The sequence below is a fragment of the Cervus canadensis genome, chromosome 3 (assembly GCF_019320065.1).
Source record: "Cervus canadensis isolate Bull #8, Minnesota chromosome 3, ASM1932006v1, whole genome shotgun sequence".
NCBI lineage: Eukaryota > Metazoa > Chordata > Mammalia > Artiodactyla > Cervidae > Cervus > Cervus canadensis.
The window spans coordinates 8,340,613-8,363,810 of record NC_057388.1 but is presented as its reverse complement, the minus strand read 5'-3'; the positions used below and the strand labels follow the sequence as shown (position 1 = coordinate 8,363,810).

At 40.5% G+C, this 23,198-nt stretch overlaps 1 protein-coding gene across 8 annotated transcripts in view; it reads right to left on the bottom strand.

Annotated features, from left to right (window-relative positions):
• AKAP9 (A-kinase anchoring protein 9) overlaps positions 1 to 20,505 on the bottom strand; it is a 162,655-nt gene extending 142,150 nt beyond the window's left edge. For all 8 annotated transcript variants that reach the window (XM_043462561.1, XM_043462563.1, XM_043462564.1 and 5 more), the window contains exon 1: positions 20,213 to 20,505. In XM_043462561.1, the coding sequence (XP_043318496.1) occupies positions 20,213 to 20,260 (48 nt within the window). In that variant the 5' untranslated portion in view covers positions 20,261 to 20,505. The remainder of the gene's footprint in view (positions 1 to 20,212) is intronic.
• Between the last annotated feature and the right edge of the window lie 2,693 nt (positions 20,506 to 23,198).

Sequence of the window (23,198 nt, the reverse complement as noted above, 5' to 3'; positions counted from 1 at the left end):
TAAAAAAGTTTCATGGTCTCAGAATTCAAAGTGGTAATTAAATGAATTAAAACATAAAATATTCCCTCTAATCTCTCTACTCCACTAAACAAAACAAATAGAAAAACCAAACAAACATCAAAATTAAATTCTCAGAAAAATATGTTTTGTAAAAACATGATAAAGAAAACAAGATCACATCATAAATAGCTATCAAAGTTATTTTTTATCTTAAACCTGAAAAATGACAGATAAGCAAAAATCAGAAACTCTATTCAATTGCTAATCATCTGATACTGAAATGATACACTTTATTACTGGAAAAACATTTATTCTAAAACATGCTGGAAATTCAGACTACAGCCATCTGTGTTTGTCATTTGGAAGCCAAATATAAAAATGTTAACATATGTAGGCATGGAAATAGCTGCAAGATTTACTGGAAAGAGATTACGTCCATATACACTTGTCTCTCAAAACTAATTCAGATCTCAGGCAAATGTTTTACCCTAACCAGAACACGAATAAATGACTAAATAAAAATGACTAAGAATTTATTCCATAAACTCAGTTTTTATTGATAAATGAATATTCTCAATAAAACAAGGAGATTTTAAAATGCCACTAAAAAATGCCAAGTTTCTATAAATGTCACTTCAAAAAAAGTACTAATTGGAACTTGTTTTATTTTTTGTCTTTGTCAGATATGTATGTGCGAGGCACTAAGCCAGATATACGTCAAAACACACAGTCCTGACTGTAGGATCGTTTAGTCTAGGCCAGAGTTCTTGCCTGGAGAATCCTGTGGACAGAGGAGCCTGGTGGGCTGCCGTCTATGGGGTCGCACAGAGTCAGACACGACTGAAGCGACTTAGCAGCAGCAGCAGCAGCCTGATATTTCAGAGTTGTGAGAAGCAAGAGAAAAGTTAGCGTACAATTTTGTACACTCAACAGTCCTATATATATATATAAGGAGGTAGTACGGGAACATCTCTTGTCCTGATTTTCTCAAAGAAGGCTTTCTGTAAGAGGTGAGGCTGCAGAGTTTTATAGCTGTGAAGGAAATAACTTGGTATATGATAGACAGTGGTGAGTAGTTCATTTACTGAAAAAATATTTATGGACAGCCTATCACATGTCTGCCCTGTGCCAAAGGCAGAGGAGGTAGTGATGAAATGGATACAAGCCCTACTCCTCTGAATTGTAATCCAAGGAGGAAGAACAAATAAGCAAATGTAGACAAATAAAGAAATGTATCATTTCAAGAGACAGAAAGTGTTTTGAAGAAAAAGTTTAAGTACTAAAGAAAGTCTAAAATAGAAAACACTTCATTTGGATGGGAATGCAGGGAGGAGTCATGAAATATCTTACTGAGAAAAGAATGTGAAAGCTGAGATTTGAGGACAAATATGAGTTACTTCTCCAAGAGTAAGGAGCAAAACAGAACATAAACATGTGATTCCAAATCCAGTATTCTTTCCATTATACCAATCTGCATTACATGCATTTGCTCTTTTCCTTCATTTGTCATTAAATGTAAAAACACTTAAAATAAGCAGGTGACATACGGCTTTGTACTCCTTTCCCGGTTTTGAACCAGTCAGTTGTTCCATGTCTAGTTCTATGAACAACTGTTGCTTCTTGACTAGCATACAGATTTCTCAGGAGACAAGTAAGGTGGTCTGGTATTCCCAACTCTTTAAGAATTTTCCACAGTTGTAATCCACATGGTCAAATGCTTTAGAGTAGTCAATGAAGCAGAAGTAGATGTTTTTCTGAAATTCTCTTGTTTTTTTCTATGATTCTATGAATGTAAAGTTATATACTGTCACCCTGCTTATTTAACTTATATGCAGAACACATCACGCAAAATGCCAGGCTGGATGAATCACAAGATGGAATCAAGACTGCCAGGAGAAAGAGCAATAACTTCAGACATGCAGATGATACCACTCACATGGCAGAAAGTGAAGAGGAACTAAAGAGCCTCTTGATGAGGGTGAAAGAAGAGGGTGAAAAGGCTGGCTTGAAACTCTACATTCAAAAGACTAATATCATGGCATCTGATCCCACCACTTCATGGCAAACAGAAGGGGGGGAAAGAGGAAGCAGTGACAGATTTCATTTTCTTGGGCTCCAGGATCACTGTGGACGGTGACTGCAGCCATGAAATTAAGACGCCTGCTCCTTGGAAAGAAAGCTGTGACAAACGTACAGAGCATATTAAAAAGCAAAGACATTACTTTGCTGACAAAGGTCCATGTAATCAAAGCTATGGCTTTTCCAGTAGTCACATATGAACATGAGAGTTGGACCCTAAAGAAGGCTGAGTGCCAAAGAATCGATGCTTTCGAATTGTGGTGCTGGAAAAAGACTTGGAAGTCCCTTGGACTGCAAGGAGATCAGACCAGTCCATCCTAAAAAAAAAATCAACCCTGAATACTCACTGGAAAGACGGAAGCTAAAGGTGAAGCTCCAATATTTTGGCCACGTGACACAAAGAGCTGACTCACTGAAAAAGACCCTGATGCTGGGAAAGACTGAAGGCAAAAGGAGAAGGGGCGACAGGGTGACATGGTTAGACAGCATCACCAACTCCATGGACAAAAATTTGAGGAAGCTCCGGGAGAAAGTGGAGGACAGAGGAGCCTAGTGTCCGCAGGGTCGCAGAGTCAGACAGGATTTAGCAACTCAACAGCAAGAATTAAAACCAGTTAACATTAAAATTAGAACACGAGGAGGTTTAAAGGCATGAACAAATGAAATCACCAAAACAACAAATACCTTTTTGACAACACTAGAGGAAAAATACAAACACAAACACACACACCTCCAAAAAGATTATAAAGTTGTTTTAAAAATGTTACCAACTTTCTCTAGTTTTCAAAAACTGCTGTAAGTAGAGTTATTTTCTATATTTTCACTGTAGAAAATATAAAAAATCATTAATTCTAATTATGGTGACTATTTGTACTTGTCAGTATGGTCTTTAAATCTTTGTGATACTCCTTAATCAATGTTGCATAAGCATGCTGTACAAGCTATTACAACAAAACTCCACAGGCTTAACTATGAAAACAAAAAGAAGACTAACACAGTTGATCGAAAGACAATTAGTATGTAGATCTGAAGCAGGGCAACTGAAAGCAAAGAGAACAAAGGCGACAGGTTAAAGATGCTTTGAAGAATATTTTCCAACAACATCACAAAGATACAAACTGAAATAACAGTGCCAAACAGACCCGGGGAGATCGGATATGAAGAAGACCACAGAGCTTCACCTTACGGAGCCAACAGTCTTATTTATACCCTATAACCTCACTCAATGCAGAATTTTTCTTAAATTTTGGAAAACTTTCGTGTCTAAGAAAAAAGATTCTGCAGTCTAAAAAGTTATCTTAATTTTGCACATTTTACCATATTTCACTGTCTCCCACATAGGTCCAGACACTTTTTTGAATGCAAGTAATGTTTCAAAAAGAATACAGACTACATATCATAGAGTGCTGGACTGTTGTGTCTATACAGACTCTAATAAACTAGCTATGTGACAGTGGACAAGCCACTTATCCTCAAGAAAACTCAGCTTTTTCACCTTACAACGAAGAGGAAGAACAGGAGGGTCTCTTAAAATTTCTTTCAGTTTTACCATATGATCCAGCAATTCTACTCCTAAGTGATATATCTGAAGAAAACAGAAACACTAATTCAAAAACATACATGCATCCCAATGTTCTCAGTAGCGTTATTTACAGCAGCCAGTATATGGAAGCCACCTATGTGTCCATCAACAGAACACCGGCTAAAAAACGGTGTACACACACACACACACACACACACTCTGGAACACACACACACACACACTGGAACATTACTGAGCACACACACACACACACACTGGAACATTAATGAGCACGCGCACACACACACACACTGGAACATGACTGAGCACACACACACTCTGGAACATTACTGAGCGCACACACACACACACACACTCTGGAACATGACTGAGCACACACACACACACACTCTGGAACAATACTGAGTGCACACACAGACACACACACACACTCTGGAACATTACTGAGCACACACACACACACACTGGAACATGACTGAGCACACACACACACACACTCTGGAACATTACTGAGCGCACACACACACACACACACACACACACACACACTCTGGAACAATACTGAGTGCACACACACACACACACTCTGGAACATTACTGAACACACATTCTGCAACATTACTGAGCACACACACACACACTCTGGAACATTACTGAGCACACATACACACACTATGGAACATTACTGAGTGCACACACATACACACACACACTCTGGAACATGACTGAGCACACACACACTCTGGAACATTACTGAGCGCACACACACACACACTCTGGAACATTACTGAGCGCGCACACACACACACACACTCTGGAACATTACTGAGCCATAAAATATGAACTCCTGCCATCTGCAACAACGTGCATGGACTAGAGGGTGTCATGCTTACTGAAATAAGTCAGACACAGGTGAATACCCTGTGCTATCACTTACACGTGGAATCTAAACACTAAAACAAACAGATGAATAGAACAGAGCAGAAACAGACTCAGACACGGAGAACAGACCAGCGGTCACCAGAGGGGAGCGGGACAGGATACAGGGTCGGGGATGATTGCAGGGCACAAGCAACAGACACAATGTTTCACAATGCCTTTAAGTGGAGTATAAAAATACTGAATCTCAATGACGTACACCTGAAACTAACATTGTAGGTCAACAATATGTTAATCAGTAAAATTTCTTTCAGTTTTTAATGCCTATTTTAGAAAAACTTTTTTCAATTGTTTCTTTTTCTTCTTATTCCCCTGTACTATCCCATAATTATATAAGAGAAAAACTACAATTCTACATTATAAGATTTTTAAAACATTGCTTAAAAAAGCAATTCAATAAATAGTATCCATTACTAAATGATCCCAAATGGAAAAAAAAAAAAGATATAGAATAAAAAATGGAATGATTACATTATAGAGTTTAGACCAAACTTCTAAGTGTATAAAATTATGAAAATACTGTTTAGGCTTCATATATATGAAGTCAAATTATTACTACAGAACAAATAACCAGAAGATAGCTCCAGGAGGGCAGGAGTTTTCACCAAAATCAAAGGCTACTCTAAGTCTCGAACAGTGCTTGTACATAGGTTCTCAATAAACACCTGCTGAGTAAAAAATAATAATTTTTTTTTACAAAACAGAGGCACCAATAAGCAATAATTTTAGGTTTATTCCTTAAAAAAAGAACTAAACTGATATATCAGGTCCATGGTTACATTACTATACAATCAAACAGGTAATATTATGCAGCTGACAAAGACAACATTTTCCCAAAAAATTCAACGTGAGAGAATGCTCTCAACATACAGTCGGGGGAGAAAAGCGGCGAAAATTACATATAGAGTATGACACAAGTTAAGTTTAAAAACATACACAGAAGCAAAGAACCAACAAACTATCAACAGTAACTACTTACAGGTTATGAAAGTATGGGGAAACAGTGACAGACTTTATTTTCTTGGGCTCCAAAATCACTGCATAATGGTGACTGCAGCCATGAAACTGAAAGATGTTTGCTCCTTGGAAGAAAAGTTATGACAAACCTAAGCAGTGTATTAAAAAGCAGAGACATTACTTTGCCCACAAAGGCCATCTAGTCAAAGCTATGGCTTTTCCAGTAGTCATGTAAGGATGTGAGAATTGGACCATTAAGAAGGCTGAGCACTGAAGAACTGATGGTTTGGAACTGGGGTGGGGGATAAGACTCCTGAGAATCCCTTGGACTACAGGAGATCAAACCCGTCAACCCTAAAGGAAATCAACCCTGAATATTCATTAGAAGGATGCTGACGCTGAAGCTCCAATACTTTGGCAATCTGATGCCAACAGCCGACTCATTGGAAAAGACCCTGATGCTGGGGAAGATAGAAGGCAGGAGGAGAAAGGCATGACAGAGGACGAGATGGCTGGATGGCATCACCAACTCGATGGACATGAGCTTGAGCAAGCTCCGGGAGTTGGTGATGGACAGGGAAGCCTGGAGTGCTGCAGTCCATGAGGTCGCAAAGAGCCAGACATGGCTGAGCAACTGAACAGCAGCAGCAACAGATCAGAGTATGGGTAATTGTTTCCTTTTTTAAAGATTTTCACTGCCTCCCTCCCTCCCTCAAAGATCTGTAAAGACTATTCATTATTAAAACTTTGGGCCCATATGTTGGTATCACTATTTTTAAATGGGCATAATACAATTACACATCTATCAAAACTTTCATCCCAAAAGACAGAAATAAGGCAGAAGTCCCAGGAACTATACTGTCCTGGGACCTGACCTCTTTCATTAGCCGCTCCAGACACCCTCACAACATCCCACAAGCGTAACTCCTACCAGTGAGAGGGTATCACACATCACTGTTCTGACGCCACCTGGTGGCGGCGGTGGCTTAGTCACTAAAGTTGTGTCCGACTCTTGGGACTCCATGGACTGTAACCTTCCGGGCTCCTCTGTCCATGGGACTGCCCAGGCAAGAATACGGAGTGGGCTGCCATTCCCTCCTTCAGGGTATCTTCCCAACCCAGGAATCAAGCCCGGGTCTCCTATATTGCAGGCAGGTTCTGGACCAACTGAGCCACCTACTTCTGTCTTATTTCACTGTCACCTCATTCACTGCTAACTCTGAATGGTGAGAAGAACAGCACTGTGCCCTACCCTATCTAGTCTCTGCATAGTATAAAGTTTAATCTCATTAAAAGTAAATACATAAATAGCAGTTCACGTAAAGGAGAATCCCAAGACAAGATGTATCTGCAACGGATGCTGTCATGCTCAGCAGCGTAAATACATCCAGGTTATCATCTGAGGTTTACTCATCTATAAACCATAAGTAATGGACTATTCCTCTTCATGGATCACAGCTAGCATGGTTATGCTCAAGATCCTTCAAGCTAGACTTCAGCAGTATGTGAAACAAGAACTTCCAGATGTACAAGCTGGGTTTTGAAGAGGCAGAGGAACCACAAATCAAATTGCCAACATTTGCTGGGTCATGCAGAAAGCAAGGGGGTTCCAGAAACACATTTACTACTTCTGCTTCATTGACTACACTAAAGCCTTTGACTGTCTGGATCACAACAAACTGTGGAAAATTCTTAAAGATATGAGAGTACCAGACCACCTGACCTGTCTCCTGACAAACCTGTATGCAGGTCAAGAAGCAACAGTTAGAACCAGACATGGAACAATGGACAGGTTTCAAACTGGGAAAGGAGTATGTCAAGGCTGTATACTGTCACCCTGCTTATTTAACCATGCAGGTTACATCATGGGAAATGCCAGAATGGATGAATCACAAGCTGGAATCAAGATTGCCAGGAAAAAGATCAACAACCTCAGATATGCAAATGATGCCACTCTCATGGCAGAAAGTAAAGACAAACTAAAGAGCCTCTTGAAGAGGGTGAAAAAGCTGGCTTGAAACTCTACATTCAAAAAACTAAGACAATGGCATCCAGTCACACCACTTCATGACAAAGAGCCAGGGGAAAGTGGAAGCAGTGACAGGTGTTATTTTCTTGGGCTCCAAGATCACTGTGGATGGTGACTGCAGCCACGAAAGGAGCAAGATGCTGGCTCCTTGGAAGAAAAGCTAAACCAAACCCAGACAGGGTATTAAAAAGCAGAGACATCTGCCGACAAAGGCTTGTCTCGTCACAGCTATGGTTTTTCCGGTAGTCATGTATGGATGTGAGAGTTGGACCAAAGAAGGCTGAACACGGAAGAATTGGTGCTTTTGAACTGTGGTGTTGGAGAAGACTCTTGAGAGTCCCCTGGACTGCAAGGAGATCCAACCAATTAATCTTAAAGGAAATTAGTACTGAATATTCACTAGAAGGGCTGTTGCTGAAGCCAAAGTTCCAGTACTATGGCCACCTGATGCAAAAAGCTGACTCACTGGAAAAGACCCTAAAGCTGGGAAAGACTGAGGGCAGAAGTAGAAGGGGGAGACAGAGGATGAGATGGTTGGATGGTCACTGACTCAATGGGCATGAGTCTGAGCAAACTGGGCCTTCCCTGGTGGCTCAGTTGGTACAGAATCTGCCTGCAACATGGGAGACTTGGGTTCTATTCCTGGATTGGGAACATCCTTTGGAGAAGGGAAAGGCTACCCACTCCAGTATTCTGGCCTGGAGAATTCCATGGGTTGTATAGTTCATGGGGCTGCAAAGAGTCAGACACTGAGCAACTTTCACTTTCAGGGAGATAAGGAAGGGGAGCCCAGCGCGCTGCCGTCCACGGGGTTGCAAAGAGTCAGACACAACTCAGTGACTGAAAAACAACGATGGACTATTAACCTCTCTTATATGCACATTTTTTGTAGGAAATATCAACTTAAAAGCATAAAAGAATTGCCATAGTCGGTCACTTCACTGGCCCACCTTGTCAGGTATCGGGACACACCAACAGCTCCAAGGGACATGTCAGAGCTAATCTGGGATGCAACTGCATGCACAATAAACACACAAACGCCAGCTGGCTTTGGGTTTTGTTTCCTCTTCCCACCTCACTCCACAACACAGTCACTACTCTCCGTGGCCTGAAGGATCAAGGGATTATGATCTCTGCACTCCTCTAGGCCCCTGGCACATGCCATGCCTCAGAAAACGAGCTAGTTAACACAGCACCAGTGTTTGTAACAGTGAGGAAAAACTGCAAACAGCCGAAATGCTCATCGGTATGAGAATGCTAAACGAGGTAAATTCTTAATAATGGAATAGTATGTGTAATACTGAACAAAAAGAAAATCTCTGACTGCTTATAATATCATTAAGTTCAAAACCAGCAAAACGAATACACTGTTTAAGTAAACATATGTAGTATAGAAAAGCAAGGCACTAATAAAGAAAATTCAGAATCGTGATTACCTGAGGTGGGGAGGGGGTAAGATTAGGATGGGAAAGGTTTCAGATGTATTTAAATGTGCGTATTCCTTAAACTGGGTGATAGGCATAGAGGTAGTTTTTAAAAAATGGTTTTCTTATCCATATATCTTATATGTATTATTTTTTGGTGAAACATATTTAAGTATTTTTGAAGAATGCAGTTTCCTGCTGAGGAAACTGGCCAGTGCTCAGAGATGCTACCACGCAGGACGCCCCAGCTGACCCTCCCGCTCGTGGACTGATGAGAAAGGAGGCAGCTGATGAGCTCTCTTTTGGATTAGAGAACAGAGTTAGAAAGGATGTCTAGGAAGTAACAGGGAAGAGACGAATCTTACTGAAGGATTTTAAAATCAGCGCACAATGCAATAATCCAACACATATCCTTAAAATCACTCACAAAGTACATTTGTGTATCAACCTGCTAGTCATGTTGCAGACTGAAATTTTTTTTTTTCTCTATCTACAAAGCCAGCTTTTCCCTCTGACATGAAATCTTCCACACTTCTTTAGTCGCACACCAAGTAAAGTAGCTGGCATGTAAGAGCATGTATATAAGAGTAAGTATATTATGTAAGATGTATAATCAACTTAGTTTTGCAGAATCACGCAAAGCAGCTATGTCAGTGGGACCCAAAATTTATTGCATATTAGTGATCTTTATAAAATAGTTGAGTCCTGGCTCGCACCCCAGATTTTCTGATTTGGGGATGGAGTGTGACTTAGGCTTTGAAATTGTTTTAAGCTTTCCAGATGCTTCAACTGTGCAGCAAAGTCTGGGAACTGCTAAGCTAGATGCTTACTCTATGAATTGATCTGGTTACACTATTTAAATAATTTTTCTTTTCCTCTTCTTTTAAGTGTCCATCATGGAAAACAATTCCACTGAATAGAACAGATCTGGGGATTCAGCCTGTAATTTTTTGTCTTGTACAAACTGAGGTACAAGGAGAGGAAGCTGATTTGCAAAGAGAAGAGTGTCAGATATTATGAGAGTGAATTAAGGGATGACAGAATGCACGGATTCCAAATGGCTTTTCAGTTTGATATTAGGCCCAACTATACTTCTCTTAGCTTCCTTTGAAATCTTTCTATCTTTTGAATTACCCTTTTTTTCTCTCCTTCACATAACTAATCAGTTTTTGGGAACAAAGTGCCCTGCTAGAATTAGGGTGCTTACATTAGCTATCTGAATCAATTAATATTTCATATTAAAACACACACACATGGTTACACACGCACACACGGTTTTACTGCTACACACACACACACACGCACACACGGTTTTACTGCTACACACACACACACACACACACACACACACACACACGGTTTTACTGCTACACACACACACACACACACACACACACACACACACACACACACACACACACACACACACACACACACACACACACACACACACACACACACACACACACGGTTTTACTGCTTCACCTGTATAGCAATAACATATACTCGCCACCTGGAGGCAGCATACCTGCCTGAATACAGCATATATTTTCTGGAAATGAATAACCTCTTCAGAGTTTAAACATGTGACATACACATTCTTTCACAGTTTTTGGCTACTTTTAGGGTAAAATCCACACTCTGTTAGCTGACTTATATGGCTCCTCATTATGTGATCCCAGACTACTTCTCCAATCTAATTCTCTGCTATACAGTGTAACCCTCTATGCTCCAGCATGAGAATGATGATGTTGATGACAGCTAATACTTCCTGTAAAGTTCTTATAATTTGACAAAGTTCTAAGACCTTTATATGTATAAGCTGAATCCTCACAACAACCCCAACGCAGATAATATCACTGTTCTTATTTTCCAGGTGGGAAACAGCAGTACTGACAGGTTAAGTAACTTGCATAAAGTCACAAAGATAATAAACTGCAGAGCCAAGATTTGATTCCAGACTGTCTGGTCTAGTGCAAGCTCATAACCACTAGTATTACAATGCTTTTTATAAAGAAAAAAAAAAGAATGAAAAAAAACCTTTGAAAAAGTTGATAGCATTCACCACGCTTTCCTGATTCACATTCATTCCCCATCTCACAATAACCTGAATTACTCACATCCCTTTCTGACCAACTATTGCTAGAGCTAAAGGTTACTTTTTAAGTCTTCATCACACTTGATTTCTCATTTTTGACAAGCGGCCATTCCTTACTTGAAACACTTTCCTTAGTTTCACAGACATTATCATCTCCCAGCTTTGTAAACAGTTTGCATCTCAATATTCTCTGTGGATACTTCAGTTCAGTTCAGTTGCTCACTTGTGTCCAACTATTCATGACCCCATGGACTGCAGCATATCAGGCCTCCCTGTCCATCACGAACTTCCGGAGTTTACTCAAACTCATGTCTATTGAGTCGGTTACGCTATTCAACCATCCCATCCTCTGTCATCCCCTTCTCCTCCCGCCTTCGATCTTTCCCAGCATCAGGGTTTTTTCCTAAGAGTCAGTTCTTCACAATAGGTGGCCAGCTTCATCATCAGTCCTTCCAATGAACACCCAGGACTGATCTCCTTTAGGATGGACTGGTTGGATCTCCTTGCAGTCCAAGGGACTCTCAAGCGTCTTCTCCAACACCACAGCTCAAAGGCATCCATTCTTCGGCGCTCAGCTTTCTTTATAGTCCAACTCTCACATCCATACATGACCACTGGAAAAACCACAGCCTTGACTAGACGGACCTTTGTTGGCAAAGTAATGTCTCTGTTTTTTAATATGCTGTCTAGGTTGGTCATAAATTTTCTTCCAAGGAGCAATCATCTTTTAATTTCATGACTGCAGTCACTATCTACAGTGATTTTGGAGCCCAAAAAAATAGTCTGTCACTGTTTCCACTGTTTCCCCATCTATTTGCCACGAAGGGTCATATGGTAGCTCTGTTTTCAGTTTTTTAAGGAGCCTCCATACTGTTCTCCATAGTGGCTGTACCAATTTACATACCGACCAACAGTGTAGACGGGCCCCTTTCTCTTCACGCCCTCTCCAGCATCTATTGTTTGTGGATTTTTTATGACAGCCATTCTGGCTGGTGGGAGGTGATATCTCATTGTAGTTTGATTTACATTTCTCTAGTAATTAGTGACTCTGAACACCTTTTGACATATCTCTTGGCCATCTGTATGTCTTCTTTGGAGAAATGTCTATTTAGGTCTTGCAGCCATTTGCTGATTGGGTTGTTTGTTTTGAGGCTATTAAGCATCATGAGGGCTTCCCCAGTGGTTCAGCTGGTAAAGAATCCACCTGCAACGTGGGAGACTTGAGTTCGATCCCTGGGTTGGAAAGATTCCCTGGAGGAGGGAACGGCTACCCACTCAAGTATTCTGGCCTGGAGAACTCCATGGACCGTATAGTCCATGGGGTCGCAAAGAGTTGGACACAACTGAGCGACTTTCACTCACTCACTCAAGCATCATGAGCTGTTTGTAAATTTTGGAGACTAATCCCCTGTCAGCCACATCATTTGCAAATATTTTCTCCTAATCTGTGGGTTGTCTTTTTATTATTTCCTTTGCTGTGCAAAATCTTTTGAGTTTAAGTAGACCCTATTTATTTCTTTTTGTTTTTATTTCCATTAAATGAGAGCTCTCTTGTTAAAGGGAAGTGCACTGGGTAAGAATGACCAGACATCTATTAATATTTTCATTAGGAGAGGAATTTATATAAATTAAAAATTAAATATCAGTTTGGCAAATATAGATGGTTTTACATTGAAATATACTCAATGTTTTATCTTTGAAAGGTTTCTGTAACTTCCAGCCAAAACCTATTATTTCATATAAATTCCCAGCAAATATTGTTAGTTATAATTGGTCCCTGTCCCTGTATTCCCTGGGGAAACAGTAAGGCAATATCAACTTGAAAAAGTGAGACCCTTGAGGAATAAACACTGTCTAATCAGAGTCCACAATGAATGAGCCTTAGTAAACAAGGAATTCTGTTCACAAATTTTGTGTGCTCAATATCAAGAAGGAAAGAGATTCTTGACCACATACCCAGTTAGCTGTTCAAAGCTCTGTAACTGGAGAACTTAATTCAATTAACACAGTTTATAAATGCAAATCTTTATAGATGAGGATTTTGAATATCAAAGTTTAGTATAGTTCTTATCAGTAAAAATAATAATTTGGAGGTTTTGAGAAATGATCTCTTAAAAGAAAAGAACTCAAAAAAAAAAAAAAAAAAAAAAAGAAAAGAACTCACTCCAGGGGCTTTAAGAAATCATTTCTTAAAAGGAAAAAAAAAAGTTAGACTTACAGAGAAACTTTTATACCACATAAGAATCTCAGTGAACAGCAAACCACAATAAGAATCATAACCCCGATGGCAACTGAAAACAAACAGCACACTGTTCATGAACAAAGGGGATGAAGGAACTTCTCGTGGTACAAAAGAATCTATAGATTTAAATAAACAACCTAGGCAAAACCACTTCTGGAACAATTCTAAGTTTTTGAATCGTGCTAAATCCATGGGCAAATCAACCACAGCTTTATGCAACATACCTAAATGAGCTTTAAGTATCCTAAGTGATATTTTGGTGACCATGACCACAAAACTCTAGAAGTAAACGGGGAGTCACTACGATAATGAAAATATCTTACGCTAGCAAAATATCTGTACAGATCTGTTGTGTTCACATATGCAAAGGGCAGGTCTTTTTGTTACTTAAGAAGATTAGGTTATTTTCTCCCACAGTGAAAAAGGATTGGTAATGATCAAGCCAAAAACCCAACAGGTGCCCCCTGGACCAACTGCATGCACTTGTTAAACAGCTGGTCAGAGAACCAAATGACTCACTGGCCCACACAGAATTCATACTTTAGTATCATGCTCTAGTCAAACCAAGAACTGAGAGGAAGGACCAGTTTAAATTTTGGCAGAGAGGAGAAGGCCTTAAAAAAAAAGATGGAAGATAACCCTACTGAAGATGTGTATCTCTCTCTGTCTCCATCACCTGCCCGAGTGCATGTTTCTCACTCTTTCGCCCTCTCAGGATATAAAAATACATATGTAACATAAATATAAGCAATAATAATATTATGCAAAAGAAGTTGGTAACAGCCCTATTAAAAAATGGGCAAAGGACATGCATAGACACTTCAAAGCAGACAGACAAATGGGCAAGAAGCACATGAAAAGATGTTCAACATTCTTAGTCACTAGGAAATTAAAAAGTAACAGCAAAATGAGATATCGCTTCCCACCCACTAGAATAGCCATAATTTTTTAAAAACTGGAAAACAATAAGTGTTGGTGAAGATATGGAGACATCAGAACTCTCATACACTGCTCTTGGGAATGGGTATAGCCACTTTGGAAAAAGTTTGGTGGTTTCTCAACAACATAGAATTACCATATGATTCAGAAATTCTACTCCTAGGTGTATACCCAAGGGAAATGAAAACTGGTACTCAAATACTCCATGTGAATGTTCACAGGGGCACTATTCACAATAGCCAAAAGGTAGAAACAATGTAAATGCCCATCAAAGAATAAACAAACAGAATGCAGTATGTACGTACAAGAGAATACTGTTTGGCCATAAAAGGAAATGAACAACTGATACATACAACACTGATGCCCACTGAGAACACTACACCAAGTGAGAAAAGGCCCTGGGGTCAAATGGTACGGTTACATTCATATGAAATCTCTAGAACAGGTAAACACTGACATAGAAAGCGGACTGGCAGCTGCTAGAGGCTGGGGAAGAAGGGAAGGAAGACTATCTTCTTAATGCACACAGGGCTTTATTCTAGGATCAGAAACATGCTTTGGAACTAGACAGAAGTTGTAGTTGCACAATGCTGTGTACGAACTAAATGCCTCTGAGTTGTTTTAAGATGGTTGATTTTTATATGACTTGAGGTGGCTCAAGTAAAGAAAAAAGAAAAATCATAGCTTCTTATATCTAGCACCAGAAGAACTCAAAAAGCTTTCGATCTTTAACACATTTTGTCTTCAAAACACCTGTTGAGAGTCATGGACTGTGACAGGATTTTTCCCACAGACAACAAGGCACGGAATTCATCATAATTTAAATAAGTGCTTGCCAAGTAAAGTCCATAGCTGCAGCTGTAGGCGTTCAAAAATGTTGGTTGAACAAATAAGCAAATAAATGTCTTTTCTTGTACGACAAACAGCATATAAATACAGAAGTTCCAAATGCAAAACAGCCCTTTTATAAGCTTATAAATACACTTTGAAAAATTCTGAAGCTTTCCAAATTAAAGTTTTTAAAGAGATGCTCACTAGTGAAATAAGATATTCAATTTCAATTTCAGCAGAACTGAACTGAGATATAAAAAATGTTTATCATTTAACGTTTAACAATTTACCACAAGAACCTTTTCTAGCTTTCGTATTAGAAGAAATTCACCTACAGTTCAATAATCAGTAGCCTACAAGAGATAAGTATTTTACAGTCATAGTTTAATTCTTACTGCAAACTTTTTATATATAAAAATAAGAGGTGTTTTGTTTAAAAATAATTTTTGCTATAATCTTGTCATATTCCAATCACTTGGATATATCGTATCTTTTTCATTTCCTCTTTTCCATGAGCTTATTCAACTTTCAGTTTCACTAACAGGACACCACAGACCTCCTTACCAAGTCTCTCTTCATTGGATCTTGAGGCTCTTTTACCCAATCACTGCTCTATCCCTGTTCCTGCCATGTCCCTGGATTAGCCTTCAAAACCTCTCTTCAATATACACTTCGAGAAACCTGTTCTGCCCATTCTTTCCTCCATATTCTCTCTTTACAGCTCATAAACTAAAAATCACGTTTTGCTTTTTTCTTTCAACAAACACTAAAGGTCATGAGTTGGTTTTTAAATCGCAGAGAATGCACCACTCTTACAATAAATGTTGAAGGTATCAAACTGCAGTATCTACTTTGAAAGCTAAGCAAACTATGTCACAGATAAGAATAAAAAACTAGAAAGTATAAAAGAAACAGGGATGGACAGCAACGTCCTTAGTGGTGGCGGGGAGTGTCTGAAATATGCAAAGAACAGTTATACACTATGACTAACTTTGTCTATAGGAGTGGAAATAACGATTGAAAAGTCCTATTATCAATAACCTAATACACAACTTGCAGAGAGCACTGTCCTTTTTGTACAGAACTGGCACTATTTCTCAAACGGAAAATGCTCATTAAACAATCATATAATTATTAATTACTGAATGCAACAGGCAAAAATTTCTATAATTATTCAACAATGCCAACTATATAAAATGCTGAATAGCTGATAAAAAAAAACTTTGATTTTACAGAATTCTGCCAGTAGAATGTTAAGAAGTATACATACTGTGAATATGCAGAAGTAATTTTATACTAAATATACAACTGTCCTCTAATTCTGTTCGCTAATATTACAACACTTTCTTTTACATAAACTTGTAGATAATTGTACTTGGAAAAAAACTGAAGTCATTTAAAGTGGAGTCAGAAGTCTGGATCAACACAAGGACAGCCTGTGTAGTCCTGTCCTTGTCAGCACCTTGCAATGAGGTTAGCCTGGTTCTGAAAATATTTACTTAATGCAGTAATGTCTCATGCCTCCACGGGTCACACTTCTTACTACATCAGTACTGAGGAAGCAACTGAGGACCCAACAGCAAATGAAAAAACCAACAAGTAGCAGAAGAACGAAATTATCATAAAGCGCATTCACAAGGCTCCATCAGTGCTTGGTTATTACAGACCATCCCCTCAAGCTAGTCACAGCAAATCTAGAGCAGCAAATTAGGAGAGGAGGCAGGTGAGATGGAGCAACGCAAGACAGGCATGTTCATGGCAATGAGAATCGACAGAGAAAAAGCTTTGTAAGATCTACAAAGCCCGAAAGGAGATATAGAAACATCTAATGATAGAGAATCCCAACTACATAATGGAAACGGCACTGGAATAAGAATTATAGTTCCAGAGCTACACTAATGCCAGGGCCCTTGGGAAACCTGGTTACCCTAGGGCTCATCTTCTTGTTCTGTATAATGATCAAACAATAAAACATTCTCTTCAACATACTATATTTGATAAGCTTTTATTGTTTTTAAAAATGGCATTTAAAAAAATGGCATTTAAACATTTTTACTGGTCATAAAGGAAATATACTGCAGAGAATCTGGAAAACACTAAAAAGTGTAAAGGAAATTAAAACTGCCTATAACCCACCACCCAGAAAGAACCATCATTTATATCTTGGTGCATTTTTCTGTCAGGTGTCTTCACATATAAAGATTGTATATATACTTTTTTTGGTAACATTTTTATCAATCTGGTGTTATATATGGGCATTTTCCCAAATCAGAACGTTTCTGCAGAATTATTTTAATGGTGACATATACGGAAATTTGGGCTTCCCTGGTGGCTCAGACGGTCAAGAATCCACCTGCAATGTGGGAGACCTGGGTTTGATCCCTGGGTTGGGAAGATCACCTGGAGGAGGGCATGGCAACCCACTCCAGTATTATTGCCTGGAGAATCCCCACGGACAGAGGAGCCTGGTGGGCTACAGTCCATGGGGTCACAGAGTCAGACACGACAGAGTGACTAAGCACAGCACACATACCAAGTATATTCTCCTATCATTGCGAATATTGGTTGGTATAACACATTTTATGAAGTATATTATACTGTATTCACAACAGGTCATTTAAAAAATGACCAAAAAAAATAAATAAATAAATAAATAAATAAAAAATGACCATACATAGATACAGAAAGGAAGTAGTTTTTCAATGAATAGTTTAGCAAACACCAAGAAGAAATTTTACAAGTTGTGGTCTGTAAAACTAGATTAGCAAATACAGTATTTAAATTCAATGAACAAGCAAGGCATTTTGAGAGCCAAGTATCTGAATAAAGTTTTAGAAATGGTTATTTTAAGTGATTTCTAATGCCAGCAATGAGACTTCCAATGACAAGAATTCTGAATTACTGTTATTAAATTACAACATGCTAGTCAAGAACCACACATTAACACATCATAGTCATTCTGCTCATTCATTAAGCAAATATTTACTGCATACTTACTATTTGACAGGTATCAGGCTAGACTGCATTAAGTATCAATATCAAGAACCTTCTTTGTAAAACAGTCTTAAAAATGAGGTAGCAACATTTAACAGATTTTAACAAATGAAACAATTTGCCACAAATCCTACAATACCACCTCTCTCACTGCACTTATTACCCAGTATCTGTCCTGCTAAACTCTGAGCAACTTCAGAAGACAGACTGTAACCATCTCTGCATTTCCAGCTCTTGGTGTAAAACAGAGTTTGACACAGGTTTGCTTAAGGACCTTACACTCACAACCCAAAGTTTTAAAGTCCTAATATAAAAGCATACATTTATACAAAAGAAGTAATGTATACACTATTTTCAATGTCCATGTTCCTATTGTCCATGGTCCTATCAGTCTTCATAACCTTAATGGCTGAAAAATATTCTATCATACTTAAATAATATAGTTTAGAAAGTGATTCTCCTAACATTGTCTTTGGAGGTTGTCCCAGTGTTTTTATATTTTGGTGCCAATGCTCCAGCAAATATATCTTGCCTTACATGTCTCAAATTTATTTCTGACTAAAAAAATTCAGCTCAATTCTAGAAGATAATCTTCCACAATGAAAGTGAATGTAAAAAGAAGATTTTTATCCCATATACACAAAGAAACTAGAATTCTTTTTTGCCAAACCAAAGCAATTTAAGTAAATCCTCTATTATGAGAGATGTTGTCCAAAGTAAACTATGTTTTCTGGACTGCTTCATATATACTTAGGAGAGATACTTCTGGAAGCAGATCGTAAAAATACTGAGGTAACAAGCCAACAAACAAAAAGTCTAATGAGAACTTCAATGCTTTTGGAAGGAGGTGCACACTTTTCCTACACTTTCTTGGATTCACAGACGGTACTCAGACCCTCAAGACTGCAGAAATGTAAGCAACTTTGAGATCCTAAAGATGCCTTGATTTCCTTTCCCTGTGTATAGATCCTAAAATAACAATCTACCTGATACAAACACTTAAGGTTTGACCTTAGATAATACAGAGCTAGTTTACATGTTTATATTAAGAAACTCATGTTAAGCATCTACGATTCTATCTCTGCAGTGTGGTTCTTTAGTGATTACTGAAATCAGAGACCCAGTCTCGTTTTGCTTATTTGGAGGGAGGAGATGGAGAGGAAAAGAAACAGTTAAACTATATTATAATTTAATTGAGATGCAAGTATGACTGTAAACAGTCATCTCTAATAAAACATACAATCTATGAATTGTAATTTCGTTATAGGGAGGAAGGGGTCCTTTTGGCCAGTCAAAAAATATGCTCAAGCACGTAATTAAAAAAATATATATATACTATTTAATTTATGTTTCGTCTATGTCAAATTTTTCATGAAACCCAGTGAATAATAAACCTTTTCCATTGTTTGCTTTCCAGTCTTTTTCATACACACACGTAAGATAGGGACTCGACAAGAAAGGAAGAATTCTATAGGTGATGCTAAGAATATGGACCCTTTCGTCCCCAGAAGTTCCACTCACAGACTGCAGTAACATTCCACACAATGCAAGGCGCATGCCGTGACAAAGACCTCCAAACACAAACACACAAAGCCACGCTAAAAACGCCCCTCCAGCGAAGTTCACAACTGGCACTTGTGGCACACTCAAGCCACGACTGAGGCAGCTGTCACAGGCCAACCACACACTCAAGAGTGCCAGCGTGCCACCTAAGAAAGCCAAGCCGATGATGAGCGTACAAATCCCCAACCGAATAAAGAAGAGCCCCAAATCCCCACCCTGAAAAGCACAATGTCTGCACAACCCAGAAAACTCCCTCAAAACAAGTCAAAGGTTGGAGATTCAGAAGCAAGCTATATCAGCTTATACAGTAAAAAAGAGAGGCTTTATTTGGGCATCCAAGAGAAAGGAGCCACACCACCCAGTCATCACGGAAATAACCGCTATGTAGTGTCTCACCAGGCTTTTTCATTTAGAAAAGGGAGACGAAGGCAAGGGGGAAAAGCAGACGCCGCAGCACCTCCGTCCCAGGCAGCGCCGGGGCTGCTGAGCTGAGGCCTCCGCTTCGCAGGAGCCCTCCCAGCCCTCCCCGGCCACCGCCTCCCAGCGCGGGCCGGGCGGCCCCCGGCTCTCTCACCTTGGCTTTGCCAGCCTCCAGCTTCTTCCGTCTCTCTTCGTCCTCCATAGCTTCTGCGGGGAAGGCTGGGGGAACACAGGCAGGGGGTCGGGGACGGAAGGGTAAGGTCGCTTCCAACGGGGGTGGGTCCGCAAGGCTCCGCGGCGCAGGGCGCAGGGCCGAGCCCGGCGCTCGCCCCTCCCGGAGTGGAACCAGTCTGCGCGCTCACTGGCTGACCGTCCTCGGCCGCACGGGCAGCGTCGTCACCGCCGCCGCCATCTTCGTCTCCACGTAAACACACGGCGGAACGGGAGGGGGGAGCACGTCGTCCGCGCAGCCGCCGCGAGTCCCGCCGCGCCGGGCAGGTGCGCCCGCGGCCCCGCCCCGCCCCGCCGCGGCCCCGCCCCGCCGCGGCGACCCCCGCCCGGCCTCCCACCCGCGGCGCCCCCGCCCGGAAACCCGGCTCTCGGGGGAGCACACTTTCCCGGGGGTGCGTGCTGCTCCCCGGGTGGCGGCCTGGCCGAGGGGGTGGGAGAGAGAGCGCTGTGTCAGGGGCGCCGGTCGGACCCCCCCCCACCATCGTCCAAGGGACTCAGGGGTCATTTTTTAGAAGATTTGAGACTTTTCAAGTTTCAAAGCAAAGGAGAAAATACAGGTGCCTAACGGTGAAATTGGTGAACGCTGAAAAGCCCCAAAGGAAAAGACGGGGGCGAAGAGGGGGTTGGGTTGGGGAAGGGACCCACTGGACGACAATTTTTCAGCCTAGATTGACTGGTCAACCCGGAGGACTGGCAGGGCGGCCAGTAGCCTTCACTCCTTCCTGAGCTGAAAGTGCCTCCTTTTTTTCTCACAGGAGGCTGCCCAATCGCCTGTTCAGCTTCAAGGCCCACCTCACTCGCCGCCCTGACTAGCTTTTCTGATCTCTTTGTTCTCGCCAGTCTTAACTTAATCCCTTCCCACGCCTCCTAGGAGCTTCCTCTTAGCTATGGTGTCCTGAAAGGAGCCTAGGCTTTCTACCTTGGTTGAGGACAAAGCCAGCATAGGCTTTTTCGCTTAAATGACCTTGAACAAGTTACCTATCCTCCTCTAGCTTACCTGGAAGTTTTGGAAGGCTTGTTAACATATGTGAGTTAACATATGTGACTGCCCCTGGCATATTAAAATACCCTTAATGTCAGTTCTCTTCTCCCTGTATTTCCTTTATGTACTCTGCATGATGTTTTAATAACTTGTGCCCTTGTTAATCGGAGAAGGAAATGGCAACCCACTCCAGTATTCTTGCCTAGAGAATCCTGTGGAGGGAGGAGCCTGGTGGGCTGCTGTCCATAGGGTCGCACAGAGTCAGACAGGACTGAAGCGACTTAGCATGCATGCATGCATGCATTGGAGGAGGAAATGGCAACCCACTCCAGTATTCTTGCCTGGAGAATCCCAGAGACAGAGGAGCGTGGTGGGCTGCCGTCTGTGGGGTCGCACAGAGTCGGACACGACTGAAGCGACTTAGCAGCAGCAGCCCTTCTTAATTCACCTCCTACTCCCAAACCCTTAATGGCAAAGACTGTCTTGCTCACCTTGGCATTACTAAAAAGACCAGCAAAACGCTTCACACTCAATAAACACTTGTTGGATTGAATTGAGCCACTTTAATAAATTTAGCATGACTCTCCTTCCTTTATTTTCATATGTTCCCTCATTACTTCCTTTTTCCTCCCCACCATCTTACCTTCAAATCTATTTCTGGGATCACCTACCTACACTTTTTGATTTCTCAGGTTGATCATGTTTCTCTTTTGTTTTGGGTTAGGTTGAACTGAAAAACTAGTATGTGTGAACTAGAATAAGCTATGTGTTAAATCATACAAGTGGTGTTGAGTGAAAATTGGGTTTAAAAAAAAGAAAAGGAAGAAAAGTAAAGATCTCAAATCTACCACAAACTGAAGACCAGTTTTGAATAGTCCTGATTTAGAAAATCTTAGATTTAAAAAATATATATTTTTTGTTCTCAGACCCCATAATGCATACCTAATTGTGGCAGCTTGTAACACCCAAGTATATATCGTCCTGTTTTCCTAACCTGAATTGAGAAGTGGATGAGATTAAGCATTTGATCATGGGAATAAATAATTCAGACAATAAAAGAATGATTTATTGTCACCCACCAAGCTGAGAGTAAAACTAGGACTGGAACTAAGTGTTCTAGTAGTGTGGTGACTTTAATACTGCCTGGACAGAGGGACTGTGTTTGTAGGTTCTGATTGCCTAGGAGGAGGAAGCCCTATCATATCTGACAAGATATTCCTGCTTGTTAGTAGATGCTGCATTTCAGTAACTAAGGAATTCACTTGTTTGTTCCACTATGTGCTGAAAACATTCAAGAAATATTTGTTCCGGTATGTGCTGAAAATGTTCAAGAATCTTTTAAAGGAATAAGATTATTTCAGTGTTTCCCGTTACTAAGACCAGCCAATCATACATGTTTGTCTTACATTAATATACAATGGGTGCTCAATAAATGTTGAAAGTTGTATGTTGACTTCTGTTAGAAGGGCAAACATGTGGCACTAGTTCTCAAACACCTCCTTCTGGCAACTATTCAAGTCATATCATTCATTCACGTCATTTCCTGAGAAGATATCTGGGCAAAGAACTGCAAGAAATGAGAGCGAGCCATGGAGATAGGTGAGGATATTGCAAGTCTAAAGATCTGAAGCTAGATCGTGACTGTCTTGATAAAAGCAGGAAGCAAGGGTGGCTAGAGTAGAGTGAGCAAGGAGGAAGACAGTAGGAGATGAGGTCAGAGAAGTAACAGGAGGCCAGATCCTGTGGCGTTCTGAAGGTCCTAAGGACAGCTTTTACACTAAGTGAGACTGGGAGCCGTTGGAGAATTTTGAGCAGATAGGTGAAATGTTCTGGATTACGTTATTAAAGGACATCTGGCTAAGAGCAGACTGGACTATGGGGGATCATTTTGGATGCTACTGCAATAATCTAGGCAACAGATACTAGG